General features: G+C 44.3%; 1 protein-coding gene across 6 annotated transcripts in view; it reads right to left on the reverse strand.

Moving 5' to 3' along the window:
- Rora (RAR related orphan receptor A) overlaps positions 1-27,428 on the reverse strand; it is a 648,320-nt gene that overhangs the window by 80,757 nt on the left and 540,135 nt on the right. The window contains exon 1 of one of the 6 annotated variants that reach the window (XM_063243385.1): positions 9,006-9,329. The exons of 3 other annotated variants lie outside the window; for them this stretch is intronic. Coding sequence is in view for 1 of the 3 variants with exons in the window: in XM_063243383.1 (XP_063099453.1) it covers positions 9,006-9,036 (31 nt within the window). In the remaining 2 variants the exon portion in view is untranslated. Of the gene's footprint in view, positions 1-8,577; positions 8,949-9,005; positions 9,330-27,428 lie in introns of those variants that run through there. 2 more of the 6 variants (XM_063243383.1, XM_063243387.1) reach the window with 2 other exon arrangements.

Below are 27,428 nucleotides of genomic sequence, written 5' to 3' on the forward strand. Positions count from 1 at the left end.
ATGCACAAAATAAAGGCATTTAGATCTCTGAGGTCCCTCTTCCTTAGTTAGCATCTGTGCAGCTTAAAGAATTACCAACACTTGAACTCTGCCTTGGACCCCTGAAATCAGAGTCTCAACTAGCAGAGAGAGCTCTGGATTTCTAAAAATCTCTTGGCAACGTAATACGGACAGGATAAGGTACTAAGACCAGGTGACTTCTCAGCTGTTGCAGGATGATTACCAGTGTTCAGGAAAATGTTGTATTTCAAAGAAAGTTAACTTAGGCATAAAGAAGGAAAAAATCCTATCATTCGCAGGAAAACTGATGATCTGGAGACCATTGTGTTAAGCAAAAGGAACGAGTTTCAGAAAGTTAAGTATCATGTTTTCTTTTACATAAGCAACGTAAACATAAAAACAAAGGAAAAATGACAGGCTGCAGAAGGCAGACCTGCAGGAATGGAGAAGAGGATCAGGGAGAGGAGAAAAAAAGGAGAGGAGAGGCAAGTAAGGAGGAAGATAATCACAGTGTTTCATGCATGTACCCAGATACCAAAACGAGGCTCACTGTTCTGTATTACTAATATGTACCAAAAAAGAAACCTCCTTTGATTCCATTATCTGATGGTCATCTGTGAGGCCATAAGCATTTCTAAGCCTTCCCACTGTCTGCCTGTTGGCCTTGCTGTTGACACTATCCATCTGATTCATTTCTGTTCAAATATGATCTACCTCCCCACCACAGTGTACATGCACAGAGACTGCAGACTAATTTGGCCGTGGCCAGTCTTGTTCTCACTGTGGCAATCCTGGGACTGGGCACCAGCGCCTTCCAGTTTGGGAAGTGCAGGCTGTACCCTTCTAGGGGACCCAGAGAGGTTCTGCTCTTCACGAACTCTTAGCAGCCGAGAGAGACCAAGCTGCAGGAAGGAAGGGGCAGCATCCCCCATGAGACCTCCCCACCTCCAGAGGCCACGCACAGGCAGACACATGCTAGGCGTACATGCCAAGAAAGGTCATCTTGTCTGAAGGAAGTGCTGTGAGCTTTCAGGCCCCCAAAATCTTTACTGTGTTGCTAAGAAAAGCATCATGGAAAAGACGTCACTGTTCCCACTGGAGTCGGCCTGGGCTGCTATAGTAGCATCTGTAGCCTCCCCATGCTCAGTGGTCACAATATGGGAGACACCCACCGGGGTTCACAGTGGCCCTAGAATGCACGGTGTCTATACTGCAGGCAGAGACAGGATTTCCGGACAAGGCTTTCTGCTGTGAGGGAACACCGGGAGCAAGCAGGGTTACCTCTGTCTCCGCCTGAGGATCATCCCTGCTTGGGCTGCTTAAGGGAAGAGATTGGGGGAAACAGTGTGCCACCTCCTCCCAATGGCATAGGACCAGAAAAATACTACAAATGTAAATGATCTCTAAATAACAGTAGAAGCTGCTCATGCTGAGGCATTTCAGTAGACCAAAAGGAAGCAGGTATTTACCCTTATATCATTTCTGAGCCTTCCTTCTTAGTATGAGGAGTCTAAACTAAAGCAGTAGTTCACAGTCCCATCTGATCCTCCCTATCATGAGGTCGTTGTAAATGCGGGTCCCCTTGGTCTTGTTCCAGGCCATGGGAAGCAGGATGTGTGTGACTCAGAGGCTTCCTAGTTGACTCTGAAGATCTATGATCTCTGGGGATGGCTGAAGGACCAGAGATGTCCAGTGCCCAAGACAGGTTTCAGAACCTCAAGGACCACTAGCATCGGGAACACCTGGGCTGCTGCATAAATCTACATCTTCCAGGGCTTTGCCCTCTACCCAAAAGCAGACTCCAAGCTGCCTTTTTAACAGACTCTGGGGATTACAGTGGGAACATGGTTTTGGAAGCACTGTTAAGATTTTTAGAGTGAACCCACAGCTTTCTTGAAAGCGAACCGTGTACACCCATGAGTGAACATTTCAGTGGGTTGCTTTGCATGCTACAAAAGCACCTGTGTTTTAAACAACCCATGGCTCACAAGAACTGCAAACCTGTAAGCCCAAAGGTGGCAGCGTAGCCTTCCCTGGTGCAGGGAGGCTGCTGAGCATTTTAAAATGCTGATGCATGGCTGGAGACACCTGCTTGGGTGGGTGGTGTCTCAGCTCTATTAGGAAAGCATAAAGGTGGTACCAGAATTACCAAGCACCAGGCAGGGCACTTTACTATTGCCAAGACCAATGTGTTTATGCATACCCAAGACCTGAAAAGAAATAAACAAAACAAGGCGGGGGTGGGGGTGTGGAGGGGGGAGAGAGGACTCCAATAGCAGAAACATGAAAACAACGTTCGGTGAAAAAGAGAACACTAATGTGGTTCGGGGTCGGATTTCTGGGTGGTGCAGTCTGAGAAACAGCTCGCTTCGATAACTGATCTGAACCTGACCACAAGTATTCACTTGTCAACCACTGCCGTCCCTCTGTATACCAGGATTTCCTGGACTCTTTACCTTTATTTTTCACAAAAAGATTCGATTTCTTCTTTCTGGCATCAACAAGGAAGCACTGCTGTCCTTTTAAATGCTGTGACTGTGGTGGTCCTACCTTACACTAGGAGCCATCCTGAGTCATGCCAAATTCTTACACTTTTGTGCAGCATCAAAGACAAATGACATTTAAGGAAATAGATCAATACTTATTCATCTGATTCCTACACAGAAATCAGATGGTTTGAAGATTGCTTCACATTTGATAGAGCATTGAAATCTATATTCAGAGTTTGCTTTCTGTGTATCTTAAAATTTATACAAATGGACTTACTTCGGCTTCTACGGCCTTTTAAATCACAAACTCTATTCTTCTCAAAATACCTTTGCATTATGTCCTGCTTTATTTTGTAGGCAAATTATGTTAAGTGAACCAAATGATCTTCGTGTTAGAAAATCAAGGGGTAAACATTTTTTGCATGGCTGAAATTCTTTTTACTGCCAGAAAGAGCCCCATAAGTTTACTTATGTTTGCTACCAAAAAAATTTCTAGATTTAAAAAGGAAAATGCCAAATTTACTGACCAACATGACCTCTTTTTAAAAAAGATTCAAGTGTAGGGGAACAGAGTAGAGGTTGGAACTTTAAAAAAAAATACAAGGACTAATACAAAGGACATAAGAGTGTTTCAATTCACAAATGGAATCTCACAATCAGTAAGGAGACAGAATTTTATACATCAACTTTAACCTACCTTAAAAAAAATCCTTCCCAAGCAAACTTAAAAAATTCCTTATCTCCCCACAGTGACATTTTTAATAACTATGTAAAACAATGAATTACACTTTTGAATCTGATGAAAAATGCCCCTTAGCAACTGAGAAAATAATTTCAACCTTTGACCTCCACTAGCCTGATGGGAAATTCATGGGCACCATCATGGCGTTTAGTTTTCCAGGAGCAAGCAACCACTAGAGGGCAGTCTTATCTCAGAGCTGATCGTGGTTTGCAGAAAAAACATTTCATAAATACTTCCGGTGTTCCTTTAATTATTTCTTTGCAATATTGTTTATTATCCCAGATATTTATTAAGCAACACCAGATGAACTAAAAGCATTCCTAAACAGATTAAAGCTCCACTGGTCACAGATGACAACTGGTGCCACAGGGACTAGCCATGACACAGCTTCACTTACGTACAATTAAAATGTTTAAAACAAAAGGTTTTTGCTGTTGCTTTTCAGTCACTTCTTTTTCTCTAGTTTCGGGGAGCTAGGCCCTAATCCATCACATCACAATGGGAACATGAGTTCTACTTTTAGCATCACAATTTTGAAGAGGATCTAGAGAAACTGAAATGGTGGAGAGAAGAAATTGACCAAGATCACAGGAGGTCTGCACCAGGAACTCTGAGTAACACAGACAGGAATGAGATAGCAGGGATCAGGGGTTAAGAGAGGTGGCTCTGTGTGTGCGTGCGTGCGTTGTGTGTGAGATACTACTGGTCTTCAAATAACTGACAGATACTCACTTGCAAGATGGGTTAAAAGTGTTCTGCATCTCTGCCCGTGAATAAAAACCAAGGGGTTAAAAGAAGGAAGGAGAGATTTATGCCTGATATGTCGATTTTGTAATCAAAAAGCCATCTCTAATGATAAGGAGTTCTTCATTTCCAGATTTGTTCAAGTATAACCAGTTAGGATACAAGAATGTCCGGGATGCCAATGGGACATCAGTCTGAGTGACTCTTAAGGTTCCTTGTGCCCCTGAGACTCTTAAATAAGGCTTGTTTCAGAGAAACACCACCCCAATGCTGCTGTCAGACTGTAAGCACCTATACTGAGAGAGAAACGAGGGTTTGCGGATTTATTGAAGAACCTTATACTTAAGGTAATTCTCTAAAAGACAACATATTTGTCAAGAGTACATCGATAATAACGACCCTTAGCTGTCAGAAACGCAAACATGATAGCGTCCATGAGCCAAAGCGTCATGAGGTTTCCTCTCCAGGAGGGTCTGCACTATGAATGCTCCCGCTGCTTGAACACTACAGGGATACAGGGACAAGTCCATCGTAATGGTGATTGGTAACACGGGTTAGCTGCAGTTTGGGGTACCCTGTATTCCTTAGGAAACCAACACATTTCACTCAGACCCTCTCAGAACAAGCAGACCTAATGAAAATCATAGATGAAGAGAGCTAATGATAAGCAAATAAGAATAAACCCATTTGTACCAAATTGATTTTATTAAATAGTAATTTAAAGATATTAGGCTCAGCAAAGCATTACATAATTGAATCTATTTTTTCCCATATAAATGCCAGAGTTATAATTTCCACTAACAAGAGACAAAGTTACATCCAGGACATTTTCGCAGCCTCCTCTGGGGGAGGCAGGCAGCTAGTGGACATGAAGGTTCTGGTCCTCAATTCCCCTAGCATCAGCACAAACCACCCTGTGACAGGCTCACTTTGCTCAACTTGAAAAAGACATGAGATTATCAGCGCCTTTCTAGGGAGGGCTCAAGGAGATAAGCATGCGTGTAAACCAGAAAGCACAAACTAAATACAGATTACTATCATCCTTGCATTTACTTGTGAAATGCCTTGCAAACTTCAGAGGCAAGAAAATCAAAAGCCAGAAAGATGCAATCACTGTCAGACCTTGGGAAGAAACTTGACATCACTTCTAACCAGGCGAACAAAGAGTTTAAAGTTATCATTCTATCTCCTTTTAATATGACGAGTGCTAAAAGACTTCACTTAAAAAAGAAAGGCCGTAAACACAAGATTTCAAGCTCTTCTCTCAAATTGCCCACTGGATAGTGTGTACCATTACTTGGACCTCATCTCTGGGCCTAGCACTCAGGAAAACAACATGCTCTATCATGTCACATCTAATACCAACCGATACAAAGAGCTCTTCTATAAAATTGCTCTATCCATGAGCCAAATGACCCGGGCAGAAATGAGGGATCTTCAGTGGAATGACTAGCCAGGCGACAGAGACATCTTTAATCCTTCCTCAGAGGGTCAGTGTGGGAACTCGAAGATAATACCCAATGTCAAGCATACCCAACTTGCCACTGGTACGTGTACCCCCACCCCAATGTTTTTTTAAAGCAGAGAAATTAATATAGATGTTCACTCCATATACCTCATTACATTCTTTTAATTACTACTTATTAAATATACACATTAAGGTAGCCTTGGTTTCTTACTAATAAACACTGCCCATAAACACCAGGCATGCAGAATGTGTTTCTATTACAAAGGATTCCTAGATTTGTCCCACACAGGAGTTTCTGTCACTACTAAAACAACGCAAGATGTCTATTTATCAGCTTTCTTCCCCATAGATGTCCTTTGCTGATATTCTTTCCTTAGGTACCCCAGAGCAAATTATGAAGTGGTCGGGCACTACTACAGATGTTCTCTAATGATCTATTTGCTGATCTCACCCGTTTTTATTGGGATTCACCAGCTGGGAGGGAAAGATGGCAGAAAGAGGAGTCAAGAGAACTATCAAATATATTTACAAGACTACCTACTTGGTATTTTTAAAATCAAGATTTACATCATGTTTTATGTATTTGTTTTTAAAAGAACAACCTCCACTTTGATTCAGAGATTTTGTACCTGTGTAGCATTAAAGGAATGAGCACAGGATTCTCAGTTCAGACAGACAGCAGTGTGGTTTACCCAAGTGTGCTCCTGCAGAGCATTTCAGTGTCGTGACCTACACGCAGAAAATCAAAAGGCCAGTGTGAAAACCATACTTCTAAAAAATCTTGTGTTACAAAGCAAGTTCATTGTGCACAAGCACACTCAGACCTTTGGGTCTTGAAAAGAACTGACTCCTTCCCAGCCCAACACTCACTTGCCTCGGCAATAGGAGCCATTTGGGTTTTCTCATTTTCAAGATTCTGCCACCACCCTTTCTCAGCTCTACCCATCACATGGCCCTCATGGGGACAAACACAATCCCCGCTAAGGGATACCTGGAAAAACTACTTTATAAAAGGGTGCTTGAGAGGAGACGAGGGGCTGAATCCAAACTGCACATGGAAAAAGAAAAGCCAAGTTCTTCAAAATCATAAAATTGGGTGTATCATGGTTGCACATAAAAACTCATCACCAAATGGAATATTCCCAAATATGGGGACACATGTCAGGCTTTAGCCTGGCTACACTGTCAAATTCCATTTCTACAAACATAGGCAGAGCCCCCCCATCTCCCAGCAAACAGAGGCATCCTCTACAGAATAAGCGAAGGGGCCCTGCACTTCCTTGCAGGGCTCAGCAGCAGCGACATGTGGCCCAGGCACTTTTTATGATGGGCAGAACAAGTCTCCCCTGATTAGAAATGTTATCACTGCCTCTTTCCATGTGCTCAAGAAGCAGTCCAAGAGGTAGCAGAATTTTATCGTTAATTGAAACAAAAAACTGAAGAACGAGACTACAGTTGCTCAAATGAAGATTTATTTCTTCTAGGCATGAAACCACTTTAAGTCCCAAACTTACTAGACAACAAAGGCAGAGGGAGGATTTTCTCCTTTGGAGAGTTCAGAAGGTCTGATTTACTGATGTTTAAAAAACGAAAACCATAGGCCAACAGAGAATGCTTCTCTTCACATTCTCTCTCCTTCATATACCGAAAACCTGTACTCTAAAGAGTGTTTCTGTTTTGCACAAAAAAATCTAATTATACAGACTCACTCATACATAGAACCAATTTAATAGTAAAGCTGAGAGGCAATAGGGGATAGTCAATACAATTCTGGGACAAGGTTTTTTCTCTTAAACCTGATATGGAGACCTTTATCGCAAACCCGATTTCCCCCACAAACTGTTTTCATCTGTTAAAATTCTGCACTCAGGCAAGATAATCCCCTCACAACGCAGGATGTCAGGATACTGCCAGTGACATATTCCAATTGTCTAGATTCATTCTTATGCCCTTCAGCTGAGCTCAGAGAAAAACTGCATTACCAGAACTTCTGAGTTACTTTTCTCAAAACTCAACACCATGGATCTGTTCTTACGTGGCAGCCAGAGGTCTCCCCAAGACAAACTGTGGGTGACAGCTTTTGGGGAGGGGGAGATGTGTGAGACCTGTGACGCTATTGGTCAGGGATCCTAAGTCCTGGAACTTCAATTTGCAATAAATACTACAAAAGCCAAAAGCTGGATAACCAGGAAACATCCAAGTTATATTATTAAGACACAGCAGCTTCCTCGCTGTCTCTCTTCCTGAAGGGGGAAGCCGATCTGAACCGCCCCAGACGCTCACTCTCCCCAAGACCAACACAGATGACACCGAAGACAACATGGAAAAGGACTCGCACTGACACCTCCCCAGGGAGCAAAATCTGTCTTCATAATTTAGGGGGGGGGGAGGAAGAAAATGTCTTCGCGAAAACTATTTTAAGTCATTTTACACTTACAGGCTTAATAAAACAAGAATAGCATGAAAGTTTTCAGGGGGAGGAAGGCAGATTTCCTTTACGTAAGTCAGTAAGAAATTACGTCTTTTTTTTCTTTTCTTCCCACATGATTTTACGTGCTTCGGAGCAGGTACCGCGGGGAGGCTGCCTCTCTTCCACTCAAAGCTGCACGTCCTAAAATCATTAAATCGCGTTTGCCATAAGCTACAGGGAGGAAAAGGGAAATTAGCTGTGGCCACAGCGGGAGAAAAATTTCGTCTCAAGCAGCTCATCTAGAGTCCAGTACGTCTCAGCCTGTTAATAATTAATAAAAGAGATGCCATCCAATCCACAGTGAAGAGAGGCAAACGCGATGATCCGAAAGTAAACCCGGACCAGACCACGACCTAGCGGCCTTCATCCCGGATTGCGACAAAACTCCAACCTAGCAAACGTTTAACGCGCGCCGGGGTCCGCGGCAGCCGCGCGCAGGTGGGGCCCGATCCCCGGCGGCCGGGCCGGGGCTGCGCGGGCGGTTTTTCCCCTTCGCCGGCGCCCGAGCCGCCCAGGCGCTGCGGGCCGAGTTCCTCCAGGGCGGTGCGCGGTGGCGTCAGGCGCGGCTCGGCTCCTCCGGGCGGCCCGGGCGACTTCCTGCACCCCTCCGAACTTTGCTTTCCCATCGGAAACTTCCCGGGCGGCCCCGGCGCCGCCCGCTCACCTGGCAGCGCCCGCGGCGATCGCGCCCCGGTTCCCGGGCGTCCGCGGCGAGGTCGGGGCGGCTGCCCACGACTGCGCACCGCCGAGGAGGCCGGGCTGGCGTGAACTGCGCGTCCCCGGGAGGCGCCAGGCCCGGGCCGAGCTGGGCCCGGGAGACGCCGCTCCGCGCAGGCCGGCACCGGCACCCGCACCGCGGAGCCCTCCCGCCGGCCGTGCGCAAACTTTCTCGGGGAGCCCGCGGGGGTCCGCGCCCCGGGCGTGCAGCGGCGGAGCTGGGGTACGGCGTGCGCCCCTGGCCGCGGAAGGCGCAGCCCGGCGTCGGGTGCGGCGTCCCCTCCACTCCGCACGCCCCCCGGCCCGGCCCGGCCCGGTCCGGTTCGGTCCGGTCCGGTTCGGCCCCAGCCCCAGCCCCGGCGGACGCACGCTCACCTTTCATCGCTGCGATCACAAAATACATCATTCAAGCCGCGGTGCGGAGAGCGCAGGAGAGCGGATGGTCCGACCCGGAGCCCCTCGGCCGCCGCCGCGCCCCAGCCGCCGCCGCCGCAGCTGCCCGCGCGCCGAGAGCCATCCCGAGCCATAAGAGGCTCCATGTGACCGGCTGACATCACGGCCGCCGCTCTGTTTACACCGCGCCCCTCGCTTCCTCCGGGCGGGCGGGCCGGCGGGCGGGGGCGGAGGCTGAGGCAGGCGCGTCCCGCTCCGCCCCGCCTCCTGCGCAGGTGACCGCGCGCCGCGGGAGGGGGTCGGGCCCACCCGCGCCTCCGGGTCCCCGGCAGCCGCCCGGTCGCCCCCCGGCTCCGCGGACCCGGCCGCGCGCCTCCCCGCAGCCACCCAGCCCACGCGCCCCCGCGGGCCCGGGCCGCGGTGACTGTGCCAGCTCGCGGGCGGACGGGGCTCGGTGGCAGACGGGAGCGCGCAGTCACCGTATTTCCCTGGACGCCTGGGTCTGTGGCAGGGGCTGGAGAAGGGAACCCTGGGCCTGAGAGGGGGAAGCTCCTGGGGAGACCCTGCCCTGGCCCGGGACTCCACCCTCGAGGTCCAGGGGAGCCCCGGCTGGCCGAACTCTAAGGTCCTTATCCATTCCCATCCCGCGTCCAGGACCACGCGGAGCTGCAGAGGTGGGTACCGAGTGGAGGTTACCTAAGGGAGCCCCAACTGCCAGCCGATTAGAGCCACTAGAGTCTGGGACCCTCACAGCAGCGTTCTTCACAGAGAAGCTATCTACAAGTGGAAAAGACTGTGTTTTTCATACCCTGGAGACATTGCACTGTAGACAAAAAAAAAAAAAAAAAGTCTCCAAAGGTCAATTTTATGAATTTTAACTTGTAACCAAGCCTTAATAGTCTGCAAACTTTGAAGCGTGATTCTTTTTACTGGCCTTATGGGGAACGTAAATCATTACATGGTTATGGTACAGATGGAATCTCTTTAGAGTGATTTTCAGATGCACTTACCCAGAGTCTGCGTTACTTAAAATTTTGGCAAGTGGTTTTATAGTATAGAGCATAACAGGAAAATAAATAAATAACGGTTCAAAAGCTAAGTTGGCTACCGACCGCTGCTCTTTGGTGACATTTTAATAGTTCTTTCCTGTTGTTCTATGTTTCCATTTACAATTTTTTTTTCTTTTTGTTTTTATCGGTACCAGGGATCAAACTCACGACTGCCTGCTTACAAGGCAGGCGCTTATGCTGCTGAGCTAAATCCCCAGCCCTCTATTTACAATTTAAAATATGAAGTGGCTAATCATTGTTACATTCATGATGAAATACGAATTCTAGCATTTCTTTTCCCATACAACTGAGTGGCCCTTGCACCTATGTTGGGTGGTAATTTAAAACATATGTAGACAATCAGCACGGCAGAAAACAAAGATTCATCCACTCGCTGCCCTCCCACCCCCCTTTCGAGGCAAAATGAAACTTTCCAAGCATTTGCAAAGTTCTCTGATTTATAAGGTAAGAAAAGTTCATTGTCTTTTGGTCAAGCTGTGGCTATATATTATATATATATATATATACATATATATTTCCGATACATTCATCCTAATATCTTTTTTTTTAGAAATTTCCCCAAGCAAAACCACAAAAAAGAAAAAAAAAAAAAAAGGAATTAGAAACGTGAAGGCAAGACCTACCCATGTTAACTCAGCTGCCCAGCCATAGCGAAGTGGACAAAATTTTCAAATGAATCAGTCACACCTCCTGTAATGTTTACAGTTGTGAAATTAAATCACACCACGGTCCCATGATGCAAGGAGGGCTCCTAGTGAGGCCACGCCCCTCGTTACAGGTGTAGATTTGGTTCTGATTTCCCTTGTGCTAACAACTATAAGGAGGAAGGACAACACGCCCCATCCTGTTGGTCGGTCCTGGTACGATGTTCTCTCCCTTGGGTAAAGGATGAAAACGTCAGAGACTGCATGTTACAGTTAGATTCTTTCCATCCTCAATGCAGCGGAAGCTTAATACTTCCAAGCACACACAACGTGACTTTAAAACAGTATCCTGCTTTCAAAAATAATGCTTGGAACATAACCAAATCCATCAGCTCCAGCCTGCCTGTCAGCCATCTGACTCCAAGGTAAATAATCTTACATCACCTGCAGTTGGTATTTGTTTGCAGACCATTCGAATGAAATCGGTCATAGGGAAAGACATGTATGGGGACATATGGCCCTGCAATTACAACTCAGAATCAATCTTCCTATAGAAATGTCCCCAATAGAAATCTAATCTCATAATGCTTATTTGAAATATTTATACATGTATTCAACAAAGACATTTCCAGGATAACACAATACTGACCTTGCCCTTTAGAACATATTTCATTCCCCTCCTACAACTAACCTGCAGCAGAATTTTAGATATGAAGCCCTAACTTTCCTGTGGCGCTAGATGCTATTGGTAATACATGCCTCTATTACACCTCTTCAGCGTCTAACCCAGGGCATATTACTGCTCTTTTTATTAATGTGAAGCTCTCACAAAACTTTGCAAGTAAAAATGAGAGGCTGTGCTTCTAAAAACCACTTGAAATACCAATTTTCTATGGAACAGTAAGTCTCCAGCCAACCAAGTCAGCCAGGAATGAAAAGATCCACCTCTCCCCTCAGTAATACCAAACTGGAGTCGTAAATTATATATTTCAATGCAGATGTTTTAAGCCACCATATATTACAATACAACATCGCAGAAATGGGGTACAATATTGAAATACAGTCAGTCTGTAGGGATAACTGCATGGGTTTCAGGGAACAGATCATTCTGGAGTGCCTACTGTGGGGGGAAATAGAGGGAAAACCCACATGTTTTCCTTTGTACCAAGCATTCTGAAAAGAAAAGATATTGCTTACACAAAGATAATTAAACAGGACAAAAATTCTTTATTAAGAACGATGCATGTTATATAACAATCCCAACTCAAGTGTTTCTTTCAAGTAATCTCTGAAAAAGAAAAGCCCAGAGCACACTTCTAAACATCTTGGGGTCCCCCAGGGGTGGCTGCTGTGGTCCCACCTGGTGGCCCCTTATGCTGATTTCACGCTGGACCTGCCATTTTGTCAGAAGTAGAAAGATAGGGCCAGGGATTAGCTCAGCAGCATAAGCGCCAGCCTGGCAACAGCATGGTTGTGAGTTCGATCCTTGGTACAAAAAAAAAAGAAAGATATTTCTATTTTAGATTGCTCTAGAACCCCGCTAAGAAAAGCCTGGCGCCCACTGGCAGATGTCAAGACTGAAAGATTTTCCACACGTGGATGCCCTGTTCAGAGGTTAATAATGACCTTTTATAAGAGTACAGTTGGGTTGTCAGGGACACGGGGTCTGATCTTGGAGTCTGCCACCCTGAATCATATGTAACGATGCTGCTGGGGAGAATGGCAAGACAGGGAACTGACATACTTATCCCATGTGTAAGTGGCTCGTAGGACAGAGATGATTTCAAAGTTTGCTGATGCTTGTGACAAGACATTCTGGTTCCCTTTGCCATGGCCCTGTTTCTTTCTGTCTGTCTGTCTCTCTCTCGGGTGTGTGGCATCTTGCTAAGTGAATTAATTTCTAACTGAACAAGAAAGGGATTGGTGAAAGGTTAATGTGGTCATAGGCAGCTTTCTCTCACCGAGTGCTTAGCCACCCCTGTGTGTGATCTTTATGAGTTTGGACCACTCAAACTGAAAGACAGCCAGGGACCAGGCTTCTGACGGCTCCAGCAGGGTAAGACCCGATGAGTTCATTCTAAACAAGACCTCTGAGAAAGCTAAGAGAAGGCGCAAACCTCCTACACAGATCACAGGAGCTGGTGTCTTGTAAAGAATATTTATGAATGGAGTAATTCTGGTAAGACACAGAAATCAAAGGCAAGAGGGAGACCCTTATTTATGAGCATTAACGGGGAGAGGATGAGCCTATGGATATGGTCTATCTTATTTATGATTCTGAAACAAATACAGAGTTAAATGCACAGAGCCCATGAAACAGTGAAAATAAAGCGTATTTTGGTGGCAAGATACATATCCAATTTTACACATGCGTGTGCATGTTCACACACGTATTTCTCATAACCAACCACATTTACCGAGTACCTATTATATGTATCCCGCTGGAGAATCGGGCCAGAATAAGGCAGCAGCCGTGGACTGGAGGACCCTGCTAGTCAACTGACCTTTGCTCAGAAACTCTACACAGGTCGGCTCCCAGATCGAGCCATGCTCCTGAAGGAACATGGTGTCTGGCCGCCTGGTTTAAACACATCACCATAGCACTCTGCCCCCCTAGTTGACAGACAGCTGCAAATCATTAGCATAGCTATTAGTGTAATTGAATAGTGGCGATAAAAGATTTGGCGGGATGGAGCCAGTGGTGCAGGGATTCTGGGATTTCTGGAACCTAGTGTTACATACACTGACGAGGATGAGGAAATTCAGAGGACTGGCACATGTGTTGTAACCATTACAATGAGGAAAAGGGTAAAGTTCGCCAGGTGTTACAGAGGCAGCAACCTCTGCAGAATAGGTGGGCAGCAGGTGCCAGGCTGCACAAACACCTGCCATGAGAACCCGCAAACAGACGCAGGCCTGGGGCAGGAGGGGCCTTCATCCCTTCACACTGCAGGGGTGTCCTCCCCCCATGCCTAGGGCTGACAGAACAGGCCTCTCGATCGGTTTTTAATGAAGGGATTACAGGAAATACAAATGTAATCAGAGCCTGGCATCCTGGGCTCTGGTTTCACACTCGTCACCATTCGCTTTCTGTGTCACCATGGCCGAGTCCTTTTACCTCTCAGGACATCAGGCTTGTGGAATAAGGGAGTGAGAACAGCCCCTTGGGGGGCTTCTCAGGTCAGGTGTCTCAGGGCCACACCCAGGATCACATGCAATCGGCTTGGCTTTCTCTCTGCTGTGCTAGGTCTACTCACTTCTCCAGGAGCCACCTCTGCACCTCTGTGTCACTAAACTCCACAGCACCAGAGACAAAGCTGCGAGTAAAACCAGCTCTCACATCATTCAGTAACTGAGCGACCTCAGGCAAATCTCTCTCGTCACAGGTATAGGAAGAGTGGAGTCCTGCAGGGCCAATAGGAGGGTTAGATGAAACACTGTTTTAAAAGGACAGGTGGTTCCCTCTTTGAGGGATTCTAAATGGGGCTCTGGGCTCCAGCCCCGACTGGGAGATGCCCAGAGTCCCCGTCTGCCATCCAATCTCAAACCTTCATCAAGGATGTGCTGAAATCACTTTCAGATGCTAGTCTGCTAAACTTCCTCCATTTTTGGAACCCTGTGTGTATAAAGTAAGTAGTATTTATTAAGCACCTAAGTTCTGGGGATGAAAGATGAATAAAAATTAAATTATGCATAGGCTTAAGAGGCCTTGTGGTCTGCAGCCTTTGTATTCTCTCTACCTGTAAGACGGGAAGCTCCCATCCAATGAGCAATGTGGAAGCAGCTTCTATGCCCAGCTCACCATTCTGGGACGTGAGGAGGGGACAGAAAGCATGGAGGTGGCAGTCTGTCCTGCAAGGGGCCTGCAATAATGTAGTAGGAGCACAGAGCACATGTAAGAGGCAGAAAAGGCATTTCGAACCTAAGGAGCACTTGCAATGAAGCCTTACATGCAGACAGATGAGAGGAACAAGCACAAAATGTAGCTATTTCTGCTGTCTTCCCTTGAGTGCCTAGAACAGGGTACTTTGAACCAGATATATTCACAGACTGAATTTTAGGAGAAAAAAAAATCTGAGGGCAGCAAAGGGAATTGTGCCTTAGAAAATAAATCTTTTTTTTTTTTTGCAGCTTGCCTATTTCAGAGTCTTATTGTAAGAATTAATAGTTGGTTTGATGGTCATAAAGTTAAATTACACTTAATAAAACACATAGAGCAAAAGAGTTCCACATCATGGCACACTGAGGAAGAATAAAACTGGAAATGGGCATTATTTCATCAGCGTGAAAAGCTTAAGCAGAACATTTGGGGATGAACCAGATAAACCAAATGTTGTTTGATTCTGTATCTCATCCATTGCTGTTCTGAAAATTATCTGAGACAGTTCTAGTAATATACACAGTTTCTATATAGACCGTATATATATTTTTAAAGAATGATCTCAAACATATACTTCCAAATAATGGAGAAAAGATAAGCAGTCAGAGATGGTTCTCCTGAATTGTGTGTGTGTGTGTGTGTGTGTGTGTGTGTGTGTGTGTGTGTGATGCCCGATCAAGACAGCAGAGTAATGCAGGCTTCACTGGGAAACCCAAGTCTCCCAGCCAGGAGCATTCCAGGAGCAAAGGCTGACATTATTTTGCTTTCACAGAGAAAATATGTTCCTGTTCAGTCAAGCAAAGTAATCAATTATTCTACATTATGAAATACTCATTTTATAACTATTGACATTTCAGACAGTTGTGCTGCCTGCCAATAGTGGTTTTGCTGCTCACATTTAAGCTCCAGCTTATAGGATGGGATTCATCTGGGCTGACAGCGTCTGATCAGAAGTCTGTTCTCTGCTCCCAGGAGCCCTCTGTTATTTATATCCAGCCCTGCGTGTTGGCAGTGTATTGTACGCACTAAAACAAGAACAGACTTGACTATATATTTTCATTTTAATAAAAAATGCTAAAATCTTCTAAGTATGTTAGGCTTACATTTGAAAAATAATTATCACTCTTCTCTCAGATGTAACATTATTGTTGTGTTTCATAAGATAGATTAAATCAGGCACTCCATTCAGAAGTTCCAAAATTCATGCTAGATTTTCAGTAGCCAGTTTAGCTGTACGTTGCAAAAGATAATGTTGTGAAATCCAAAAGGACTTCCAATACTTATGAAGCGCGGTGGTGTTGCTGCTTCACATTCTCCCACCGTCTCTTGGGGCTTCCTCTGTGGCAGACTGACTTTCTGCTCTTGTAAGGTTCCATTCAGTTAACAGCATCCTGTGCTTTTACCGCTCTCATTTTACAGATGAGGAAATGAAGTTACGGAGAAATTCAGTGACTTGTCTAAGTGCACAAGAGCAGGTAACTGTGGAATTGTTTTTAAAAAAAAAAAGCCCGCGAAGCAAACAAACAAACAAATCCCAAATAAACTGGGTGTAGAGTAGATACTCCTGTTACGCTACATCTCTAATATTAGTTAATATTTCCTTGAATGCACCACCAGTAGGCATTTCGAAAAAAAGCATTCTGACTTCATGAATCAAAAATTGCCAGTCGAATAACACCTAGGCATGGGTACAAGAATTTTTTTTATCAGTGGCTCCTACAATAAAACAGGGTTAGCATGTGTCATTATGAATTATTGCACAATTTGGTAAATTATTTAATTACTGCTAATGAAGAAACATACTGTACATGGTTGTAATTATCCTCTTTGAAAACAATGTTGCCATGTGGACATTTAAGAAACAGTTGCTACACATTAAATTAACTCTTGAGGGGAGGTTTTTCCCTGGAGATTTTAGGGGTAGGGTAACTGATATGGAATGTTGATAGGATTGTAAGAAAGCTAGAAAATACAAAAGCCAGTATCTGCAGTTCTAAAAGATTCCAAACCAAAGAACAAATCTGTCAAAAGTGTAAAACAGCAAACTTGGGAGTTCATACTATTATTCTACAGAAAAAACACAAGATAAAGATCTCTACTATTTTCACATTTGAAAATTGTATCGCCTCCGCCCTTTATAGAAAGTTTCTGTAATATATGTCATGTAAGGTGTCATCTCATTTGCTTTAATCGCCTAACAAATGGCTTTGATAGCATAATAATCTTAAACAGACCCATTTAATTTTCAATGCACATTGAACTATTAGCTACATTTATGCAGAGACTAGAGAGAAGCATAATCTCGTGCTCTGTATGAAAGCACAGGACATGCATATCCTAAAGATGTTTTGACAACACATCTTTTGTAAAATATAAAGTAATTTTCTAAATGTCATGATACAAGGGAGAAGGAGGGACATGTTTGTGTACACAGGGTGTGCATGACTGTGGAACTGCTGACATGGTTGTTGACTTTCTTATGGAAGCTTAAGCACAATAGTCTCAGAAAGCCCAGCTTCCATTATTCTGAAGTTAGGCACGAGTATGGTAAAATCAGCTACCTTAAACTGAGATGTAATGGTAGTTTGAGCGCAAAATCCCTGCTCCCTGAAATAGAAGAGAGTTCCGGTGGCAAAGCCATCATAAGCAAGGAGTAAAAAAATGCAGAGATAAAGGCGCTCAAAAAAATCCAAGGACACAGGCCGCTCACCCATCTATGCTTGACATCTGCCTATCATTAAGTAATCACACACAAGCAAGAGGAGTGATGCTATCACAGCTTCTCTGTTGTCTTGTTTTCTCTATCATCCCAAGATCAAACTGGCATTTAACTGGATAAATCAAATCAAACAAAATTTTGTCCTCTTAGGAATAATGCATGCATTAGAATTATAGTTTGCAGGTTTTAGAACTTGTCAAAAAAAAAAAAAAAACCCAAAACAAAAACCAAAGCAATAAGAAACTATTGCCTGTCACCACATATGACTTGGGCATCACAAAACAGGAAGAAAGAAAACATGCTTTGTATGTTCAGAGCTAACACTTCTCCCTGTGTCCAGTCATGGAAATTACTGCATGGGGTTTATTCTGCACTACCAGTAATTTATCAACTAGCATTACAATAAAAACACATTGTTGCCCTCTGTTTTAATGTATTTTTTGCTGTTACTGTGGCAAACTAAAAGATACCATTCAAAATTTTTTATTAAAACATAATTCACATACAATAAAATTCACCCTTTTAAGTAAAAACAAGTCTGAATTTTGCGCAATCAACACACCTGTCCCCAATTTTTTCCTCTGTGCTCCTCTGTTGTATACTTTTCCCTTTATCCCAAACTCTGACAGATCGAGATTTCGTTTCTAGTTCTATAGTTTTACCTTCAAAATGTTGCATTTCAATGCAATAGGAATTACAGCTGCATTCTCCCACGTAGCACAATGCCTTTGACATGCACCCCAAATTGACACATCCTAGATTGATCAGCAATCTGTTCCTTTTCATTGCTCAATGATAGTCTATTTTTTTGCTCGGCTTGGTTACTCATCCCCGGGTTGAAGGATAGTTGAGTTGTTTCCATTTTCTTGGAGACTGCAAATGAAGTTTCTAGACATTCATCTACAGGTTTTTGTGTGACTCTGGTTTTATTCTCTGCGAGTCAGTCCTTAGCAATGGGCCGCTAGGTCACAAGGACAGATGTATGTATTTCACTAGAACGCAAGGCGAAGGCTTTCCAGAGCGGCCAGGGAACTTTGCATTCCTGCCAGCGACGCATCTGCGTCCCTGCTATTCCACCCCCACCAGGCCTTGACTCTGTCCCAGAGTTACCTGTCCCATTGTCAGCTCTGGCGACCTCTTTGCTACGGTGAAGTTGAACACCCTAAGGAGGTACACAGTCAACCAGCAAACACAGAATTGCTGCTCCTGGTGGAGTCACTGATCGGCACATACCCCTGTTTGATGCGCTTCTGTTTAGAGACGCCTTGTTTAACGTGTTTTGTTGACTGACTGACATGGATCTGATGGGCAATGGCCCGATTCAGGGATAGACCTGGCCTGCATTTACTCCACAACGCAGGAATGCAACACAGCTCTTCAGCAAAGCTAATGCTTGGGAGTCGTTTTAAACAGAAAAGAAATGCACAAAATGCACAAGAGTCACACTAAGCAAAGGATGGAAAGGCCACTTGTTAAAGTAGAAGGGAAAATAAAACAGCGCCACCTAGGGCTGCACCGCGGTGCTCTGCGCATGCGCTCACCAGCCACGCCGGTGCCCGGCCGATTTGAAGGGACCAATCCGCGTTAGAGTATGCAAATTTATACAAGCCGACTTCTCTTATAATGAGGATGGACGATGCCCATTTATTTTTGCCATCCTCTGATCTCAGATTAAATGTCACTGCCTTCAGGAGGTCTTGGCCAGGGCCGAAGCCTCTGTTAAGATAAGGTCTGTGTGCTGCTGGCGTTCTATTCTTTCCTTTCCTAAATCTGATTCTTCACTCTGATTTTTGTAATCATTTGTTATCTCCTCTCTCTTCTCTACTAAACTCTAGACTCTAAGGTCAGGAAACACGCTGTCTGTCTCACACTGCTAAGGCATACCAGAGTACCAGTGCGCAGGGAAGTTGGAAGGATATGTACCAAATAAGTGAATCTTCCCCAAACAGGATAAAATCATGGAAAGAGTGTTGGAAATGGAGTTGGAAAATCTGGGTTCCTATTTTAGTTCTAACGTTTCTTGGCCATGTGGGACTGGTGACAAGTCACTTACAGCCATAGGATTCAGTTTCTTCACCTAGAAAGCTGAAAAAAAAAAAAAAAAAACCCAAAACAAAAAACATCTAACTTTAAAGATATTTTTAGGACCTTAAAATTTGACAATAAAGGGGCTGGGGATTTAGGTCAGCGGCTCAAGCGCTTGCCTGGTAAGCATGAGGTCATGCGTTTCATCCCCAGTACCAAAAAAAAAAAGGGCAATAAATATGGAAACCATCAGTATCTGGCACATTGTTCATATCTAATTTATCACTGCCTTATGATGGTTTATAATTATCCAAGCAACACAGATCAGCAGTGTGAATAGTGGATTACTTCAGCCATGCAGATTAATACCAACTCTGCATGCATGATCCTATGTACTAAGAAAGTTTTTCACTTGAGAAGTGAGCATTTTCTGACTCTGTCAATCTAGCCACAGCCCTCAGAAACAGACTATGTTATCATAAGAACTGATCAATTCCATTTCAAAAATAATTGCTGAACATTTAAAAGTGATTCTTCAAGATTTTGTCTCTTTCGAACACTCCTAAAAAACAAATTTAATTGATAAGCATATCATGATTGAGCCTGAAATACTTTCTCATAAAACTTACTGTGTTCCTCAAGGAAACAAAAGCCAATTGTATTCTTCAAGGCAATAAAAACGAACAGTTTCCATAAAATTATCTAATCTCCCTGTGTGTAACTAAGGCTAACGAAATAATCTAAATGCTAAAATACAGTTGAAAGAAGCTACAAAAACAAGGCAATGGTTACTTCACTCCCAATTTATACAAGTGATTATCTTGCAAAAGTCTGATGATCAGATATGCTTAAGTGACACTATTTAAGATTGCTGGTTTTTCATAGATGCAAAGTGTGGTGAGTCACTAACAAAGCAGGCTAATAACAGGGAGGGAGTGATGTTAAGTGTTTGTATTTGGTTACAAAGCAGATCAGTAATACTATAGAATCAATAATGATTATCCTGCATGAAGCTTTCATTGTTTCTTAACTTCCATTCACAGTAAGATTTCCGGAGATGACATGTTTTAATAAAGAAAGTTCTCACAGGGAACCTCCCAACAGGTCTGAATGAAACGTACAGTTTCAAACATCATTTGCCAACAGGCGTGCTCTGACTATATACCACCGAGGCACAATGCTTCTGGTTCTTTCCAGGCGATTTTAAATGATTTTGGACAAGGGTTACTGAACAACTTGTCAGTGAGCAGGAAAATATTATGACACCACTTCTCCAGAGTTCTTCCCGGAACATGAAATATTTGGGATCTTTCTAATAGAAACAAGGCTGATTCGAAAACTAACATGTTATGCTTCACTTTAAAGCTTTCAGTTTTAACTGAGAGAATGCTTCTAACATATGGCAGCGAGGCTCTGACTCATAGCAAGCTTCAAATTCTGGCCAAGTGTCTGTTTCCTGATATTGTGTCTTAGCTGCCTGTACATCCCTGGTGGGACCCAGTAGGCATTAAATAAATGCTATTGTTGGAATGAATGAATGAATGAAAGGGTTCCTAATTATGAGTTACAAATTCTTCCATCAACAAAATAATCCCATAGGAGAGCTGCTATGTACTTGGAATTCATATCTATGAAGCACTCTATTTTCAGCTCTTTACAAATTTTCTTTTGTTATTTATGCTCAACTTGGTCTCTCTTGATTTCTTTTTAAAACCGAAGTGTGAAAAAAACATAGAAGCATCTTCCAGAACATGAAAGGCAAGTATAGTTCTTAGAAAGTTTTATTTGTATGTAGCTGGTGTGCAATAACTTTTAAAATCTTAGTTACTCCTCAGATATTTTCCTGTGGCAGACTTTGGGTGAGGCACTGAGGGAGATGTTTGAAAAAGGAAGTTAAAAGAACAGCCCTACTCTTGTTTATGGGCCAATAAGTGTCATTAAGATTAAAAGAAGGCCATCCACAGGTAAAGCAAGTGGTAACCAAAAGTAAGATGAAATCCAAATTGCTGTCAGAAGAAGTATATAATTGCTATATAACTGTTTATATTTAGAGATCTCTTACTTGAAAGTCTTCTGAAGTAGAACATGGAAGAAAACAAAAATAAACCAAAGAAGAACAAAAGCAGAGACACAAAGATCCACAGCAATACAAAGATCAACAAAGATAAGAGCAAATTCTTAGAACTACAGTTCATCATATGTGCTTGAGAGACATCCTTCTGGCATGTGCTCCCTGACTACTTTTTTTTGTATATGAGACATATTCTCATAACCTTGATAGCTGGAGGTCCGGGATACAGAAAACATTAGAAAAGAAAAAAAAAAAAAAAAAAAAAAAAAAAAAAAGCACAGCTGAAAGGAGAAGAGAATTCTCCCTCTAGGAACAAAGAGAAGCAATAAATTTAAAAGAAAGACACAAAAAGAGGCAAAGTTAAACATATGAACCGAAGGAGTACGACAATGTGAACTTTTTAACGTAGGGGCAAACAGCCAACCACGCCAAGACAGCCTTAGAGGCCGCCCTGAATTACAGCATTCTGCACACGCCATGGCAATTAATGTTTATAATGGCTTGGAATCCTTAAGAATGGATTAACCTATGGACAACAAGATATATACGAGCCTTCAAACTCACCGCCCCCCAGCCAAATACAGTAATTTAGGCACTTCCAAATTGCCAAAATATTTATAGGGATATCTCCTGTTTTGCTAATGACTGCAAATTCAGCATTTGCAAACCAATCTCAAACAATAACCCTAATTTCCGAAGGCCCTACAGTCAGGCACTGAGCTAGTGTAGTTTCGGTAAGCAATGCTTTGAAGCCTATTGCAAAAATAAAAAGCTTTCCCTCATAGGATACTTGTGTACAGACAGGTATTTCATTCAATTCTAATGTTAGCCAACAATGATAAAGTAACAATGGTTCAAACATGCTTCCCTCTCTTCTATTTAAAGCCAGCCTGCTTTTTGTAAATGTTTACTTGAGTTATGAGCATTGGGGATAAGGTTTAAATTTATGTCATTCTATTAAGATCTTTGTTGTAGTCACTGCTTTCGTAACAATGTTTAACCCACTAGAATTCTACAGAGGGACAGATGAGCAGTTAGAGTGAGTCCGAAGGGAGAAAGGTGAACGAGATAAACATAAGCACAGAATGGTTTTTTCTGTGCTGTGCAGCTGAAGTGAAAGATTTGGAAGGATGCTCTCTCTCTTTCTCTCTCTCGACAATAGTGATGCCTTCTTCATGGCTGCAACAACCAAGCTGCTCACCTGTTTCCAGGGCAGCTGCAACACACGTAGGAGAGCTGATCAGTGTGTTGGAGCCTTGGGAACCGCTACCTTCCCACCTGTCATGTGATGTGACCGCCAGGAGCTGGGAAAGGCATTGCCGAGGACGCCCTGGACCAGGAGTGTGGGCACTCTGGGCTCTCTGCCGTCTCCCTCTGCATACTGCTCATGCTCCAGAAGGTAACTGCATTGTAGCTATGCCATCTTGTGATTCTGTTACTATCATTATGTCATTGTTCATGAGGACGTAGTTAAAGGCAATGATCTGGTAGCACCGCCGAGGAAGGAAGAGGCAGGCAGGGTGCTCACTCTGCTCACATGCGGGCATCTGTGCCTGTGACACTGCAGCCTTGGGTTCAGCCAGGTTGAGGTCACTGATTCAGGGTCTAGGATTCGAACCCAAGTCTCTGCCTCTCAGTGCAGTGCGCACCGCTTGTGGCCATCCATGAGGTATTGCAAACCGGATTTCCTGTTCCTTAAGAATTTACATGTGTAGGAACTTGGGTTGGCCAGCAGAAGGGAAGAATGCCACAGGACGACTTCTGAAAGTGAGAGGTGAGGCTGTCTTCTATTTCTTTAGAAGACATTTTGTCACTAATTAGATCTTCCTTTCCATTCATATGGTTTTACACGATCGCTTCATTCTCGCCACAAGAGATGACTTACAGGATTCTTCAGCAACACACCACTGATAAATCACCAATTATGTTTTAATTAGTCAGGCCTCCTTGCAGTGCACAGAAATCAGGGCTTCCTATGTACAGCTTCAATCATGCCTGGCAGTGTGAGGATCGCTTTCCAGCCTCCAGACCTTGCAGAGTGACCGATACATACGGCATGTTTTACAGGAGAGCCCTGGGGTCCACTGTGACACTGGCCTCAGACAAGGAAGAGTATATTCTGAAACTATGTCTCTTTTTTTGGTGGCTTTGCTTTTTCATTAATTTATTTAAACATTCACAGTGCCTTCCAATATACGTTTTTATTCACTCAGATGAAAGAAGGCTTCTAAGATGAAGTCTAAAATCGATCTCTTTCCATATTTAAGGGACATTCATTTGGCCTTTCTGGGCCTCGGGCCTTTGCTTTTTGTATCTTCTGCTTGCTACGAAATATTGAATTAGTTTACAAAAGAATCATAATAGGTTCTCTTGCCTTTGAAAAGACTACCTGGCAGTAGAGCTTTTAAAATATAACACCTGAAATATTTAAGCAAAGCAGCAAAGAAAAAGGAGGAGTACAGAGGATTAAGATGTGATATGTGCATGTGTTAACTCCCTACTATGAATATATCCATTCTATATCACAAATATGTGCCCATAAAAGAATCCAAAAGAGAACCCGCCAAATTTATGGCAGGGAGGCAGAGGGAACAAAAACGTGGGAGCGCTCAGTGTGAAGTCTCAGGGGGAGACAGAGGAAGTCCAGGGAATAAAGTGCCCCAGGTGTGCCTGCCCGGCATTGTGGGCCTTTGGTCACACCTGGGAAGGGGAGCACATAGGTCTCGGTGGAAGGTCTCTAAGATGGAAGTGAGCTGACCTGCTATGCATCACTTGCAGTGGTCAGTGACAAAGCCATCTATAAACATACCAGCCGCGCCAGAAGCTGCTGTGTCTCAACCCACAGCAAGAAGACCCAAAAGAGGCTGATAAAAATGAAAGGATGTTACACTAATCCTTATCCCAGCGCCAAAGTGGCTGCCCGAGAGCGGTCTCCGCAGTGGCCGACAGAAGGCACAGATCACAAATTGTGGGCTGCCCACGGGGGCAGCCAGGGAGGGCATGGCCCGTCTTCAGAGGCTTGGCGGCCGGACTCCCTCCAATGAATAGATAACACCGTGGAAAGCAGACTGTGGGGATGAAAGCAGGAGCCAGCGAAAACAGAAGAACGGAGGGAGAGCATCAAGGGGTGAAAAATAACAAAAGTCCAGGGCTGATGTGATCAGCACCCAAACGCTAAAATTGCAGCTCCACAGAGCTGTTTGAAGCTGCTCGAGAGATGTAACACAATCTGGCATGAACAGACATCACCATCAAACAGAACAGAAGGGCCACCAAGAGGCCTGAAGGAAGGGCAGCCAGAGGGAATGGAGCCCCACAAAGAGCTCGCTTGGCAGCATCCTTTTGAACATCTCAATCATTCTGAAGTACCGTGCGAAACACACACACACACGCACACGCACGTGCACACACACACGCACACACACACTCGGGTTGCGGTCTGTGGAACATTTTGATGGGAGATGTTTGTCAAAGGTCTTAAATAACGCAAGGCAATGGCAAATCATCGGATCTTCCGCTCTGAGGACCAGGAGCGAAGAACAGACGCGGGCTGATCAAAGCCGCCTCTCATCTTTCTAGCACATCTGCAATGTCCATCTCACCAGGGGTGACCTTCTGCGTGAACTTGGAGAGAGCTGTGCTCTTTGGTTTTGTCTGGGTTGCAGTTAAATTCAGCGGGAAGCAGGCCATGGCAGGAACCACAGCACAAAGGAAATCACGATAAGGAGGTGGAAAATGTGGGACTGAGTGATAATAAGTGAGATGAAATAAATGACTGGGGGTTTTGTAAGAGACCAGCGGAATAAAAAATATGATGGGCTATCAGTTTTAAGGTTCATTTCCTATCATGGTTACTAAGTAGCAATGATGGAAACACACACAATTAAGCAACAGCACCCAGGGAGAAAGAGGGAGGAAGGGAGGGAGGGAAGGAGGGAGAGGGAAATAAAAAATGAGGAATCAGAGAGACTCTTTGGAACTATGTTCAATCCAGGGCTACCAGTCAAATCAAAACTGTGAATTTCATTCGAGTACAATGAAGACAAATTGCATAGTGGGGATAAAACAGATTTTTTAAAAGATTCACTTTTTGAAGCAAGTAACTATTGATAGGAATGGGAATGTTTCGGTTCATATAAGGTGGAAAAATCAGAAGACAAGCCAAAGTTTGTAGTACAGAAAGCGAAGAAGGCATGCCACCTAACGTTTACAGCCCAGTAACCTGAACCGAATTTCAGACAAAAGGGAAGAAGGAAAGATTTCTAAGGAGAAACAAGCAGGGGGAATTTGCATTCAGAGATAAATAAAAATTCTCTTCCCACACAATTATCTTCACCCTGCTGGGCTCGGTATTATTACATAGACAGTGGGGAATGGAAAATTCCGTTCCCTTGAACGGGCCCAATTTCTCAGATCTCCAAAGATCTCCAAGAAAGTCCACATGGCAGGGGTGACAGGAACTTTGTTTGGATTTCTTCTGTCCCTCAGTGTTGGTCAGTCATTCTCCGTCCCACCACGTTCCCGCTCTGAATCAGCGGCAGGACACGCGTGGGAGGAAAAGGTTTCCATGAGCCTTGCTTTTAACTCTGCTCAAGTCTTCTGGGCCTGGCTGCTGCTGGATTCCTGTCAATATAAAAATACACTGTTTGCATAATTCCATTCTGCGTTTTCTTTTACTTTGTGCTAGTAGCAAACAAAATCACCATCTGTCTCCACCTCCAAAGGAATCTTAAGAAAAAAAAGAAGAAGAAGAAGAGGAAGAAAAAGAAGAAGGATGGAGTCTTGTTTGCACGCATGGCCCGAGAGCCCAGAGCACCCAGTAGGTCTGCACTCAGCACCATCCAGCAGGTTGGGCGGGCTCCCCTGGAGCGCCAAGGAGAGGCAGAACTGCCTTGGGAACCGGCGCGCAGACCCGCCTTTCTGGCACAGCCACCCTCACTCTTTCATCACTGCACTCAAAGATATTACTGATGTTGGTCCTCTGGTTTTACTGCTTTTTTCCTCTCACTGGACTAACCGAGTCTACTCCGCTCGCTAGCTGCCACTTCAGAATCCCGTCACGCAGCGGAAGGCCAAAGGACATTTTCCCCTAAGTCCTTTTAACTTCCTGGCATTCCGTTTTTCAACCCTACATTAAAGGTGCTAATGTTTCATCCTACTCATACCAGCCAATGGGTGGCCTCAAGTTAGACAAGGCAGGGTTTCTGTCGGCTCTTTCCCTGTTGGGCACGGGGAGAAGGAACCCAGAAAAGTGTTCCCTCCAACCCCTTCTCTCCTTTTCCCTTGGATGTTATCACTGAAGGTCTGAGATCATTTATTAAGAAACACACGCCGGAGACTAACACACACCAGATGTCCTTGGACACCAGACACCTTGGACCACTGCTGGTCAGCAACTCTGATTCCTCCCAAGTTCTCAAAATGCTGGTTTTCTTTTCCTTCCCTCTGCTCTCACCCAGTTCCCAGCCATCCTCCAATTCATTAAAGCTGGTGTACTGATTCTGTTTCTTTGCCAGGACGAGACCTGCCAACTTGAAAAACAAAAAGGAACCTCCCTTAATTCTGGAATGTTCCTCTAAGCTTTAACTAACCCGGGGCAGAAATTGGTGGAAGTCAGCCCAGTCGAAGCCTGAATTTAGAGTCGTAATTTTTACCTCTTCTGGCAGACAGTCCCCTAGCATGTCCCCGAACTGTCATCCTTGGGGTATTTCTGGGCCCAATATGAGCCAAACCAGCAGACTGATGTGCTCGGAGCTTTGTAGAATAACCCAGAAGGTGAGAGGGCAGACCATCTGTATTTATAAGAACCTCTCTCCCCTCCCCCAACAACCCCATCCCTAGTGGTAAAGTATTTTCTGCAAACACAAAATTAATTTATACATTAAGGGCTTTGGAGCTACTAATTTCAACGAAGTTAAACTACAGAGCAGAGTAATCCCCTACGCTGTCCCTCGTGACTCCATTTGTGATTCTTCTGAAGGATTTAATGGGCAGAT

The sequence above is a fragment of the Cavia porcellus genome, unplaced genomic scaffold (genome assembly GCF_034190915.1).
Source record: "Cavia porcellus strain 051 isolate PalLab524CR breed Dunkin Hartley unplaced genomic scaffold, mCavPor4.1 scaffold_38, whole genome shotgun sequence".
NCBI classification, from domain to species: domain Eukaryota; kingdom Metazoa; phylum Chordata; class Mammalia; order Rodentia; family Caviidae; genus Cavia; species Cavia porcellus.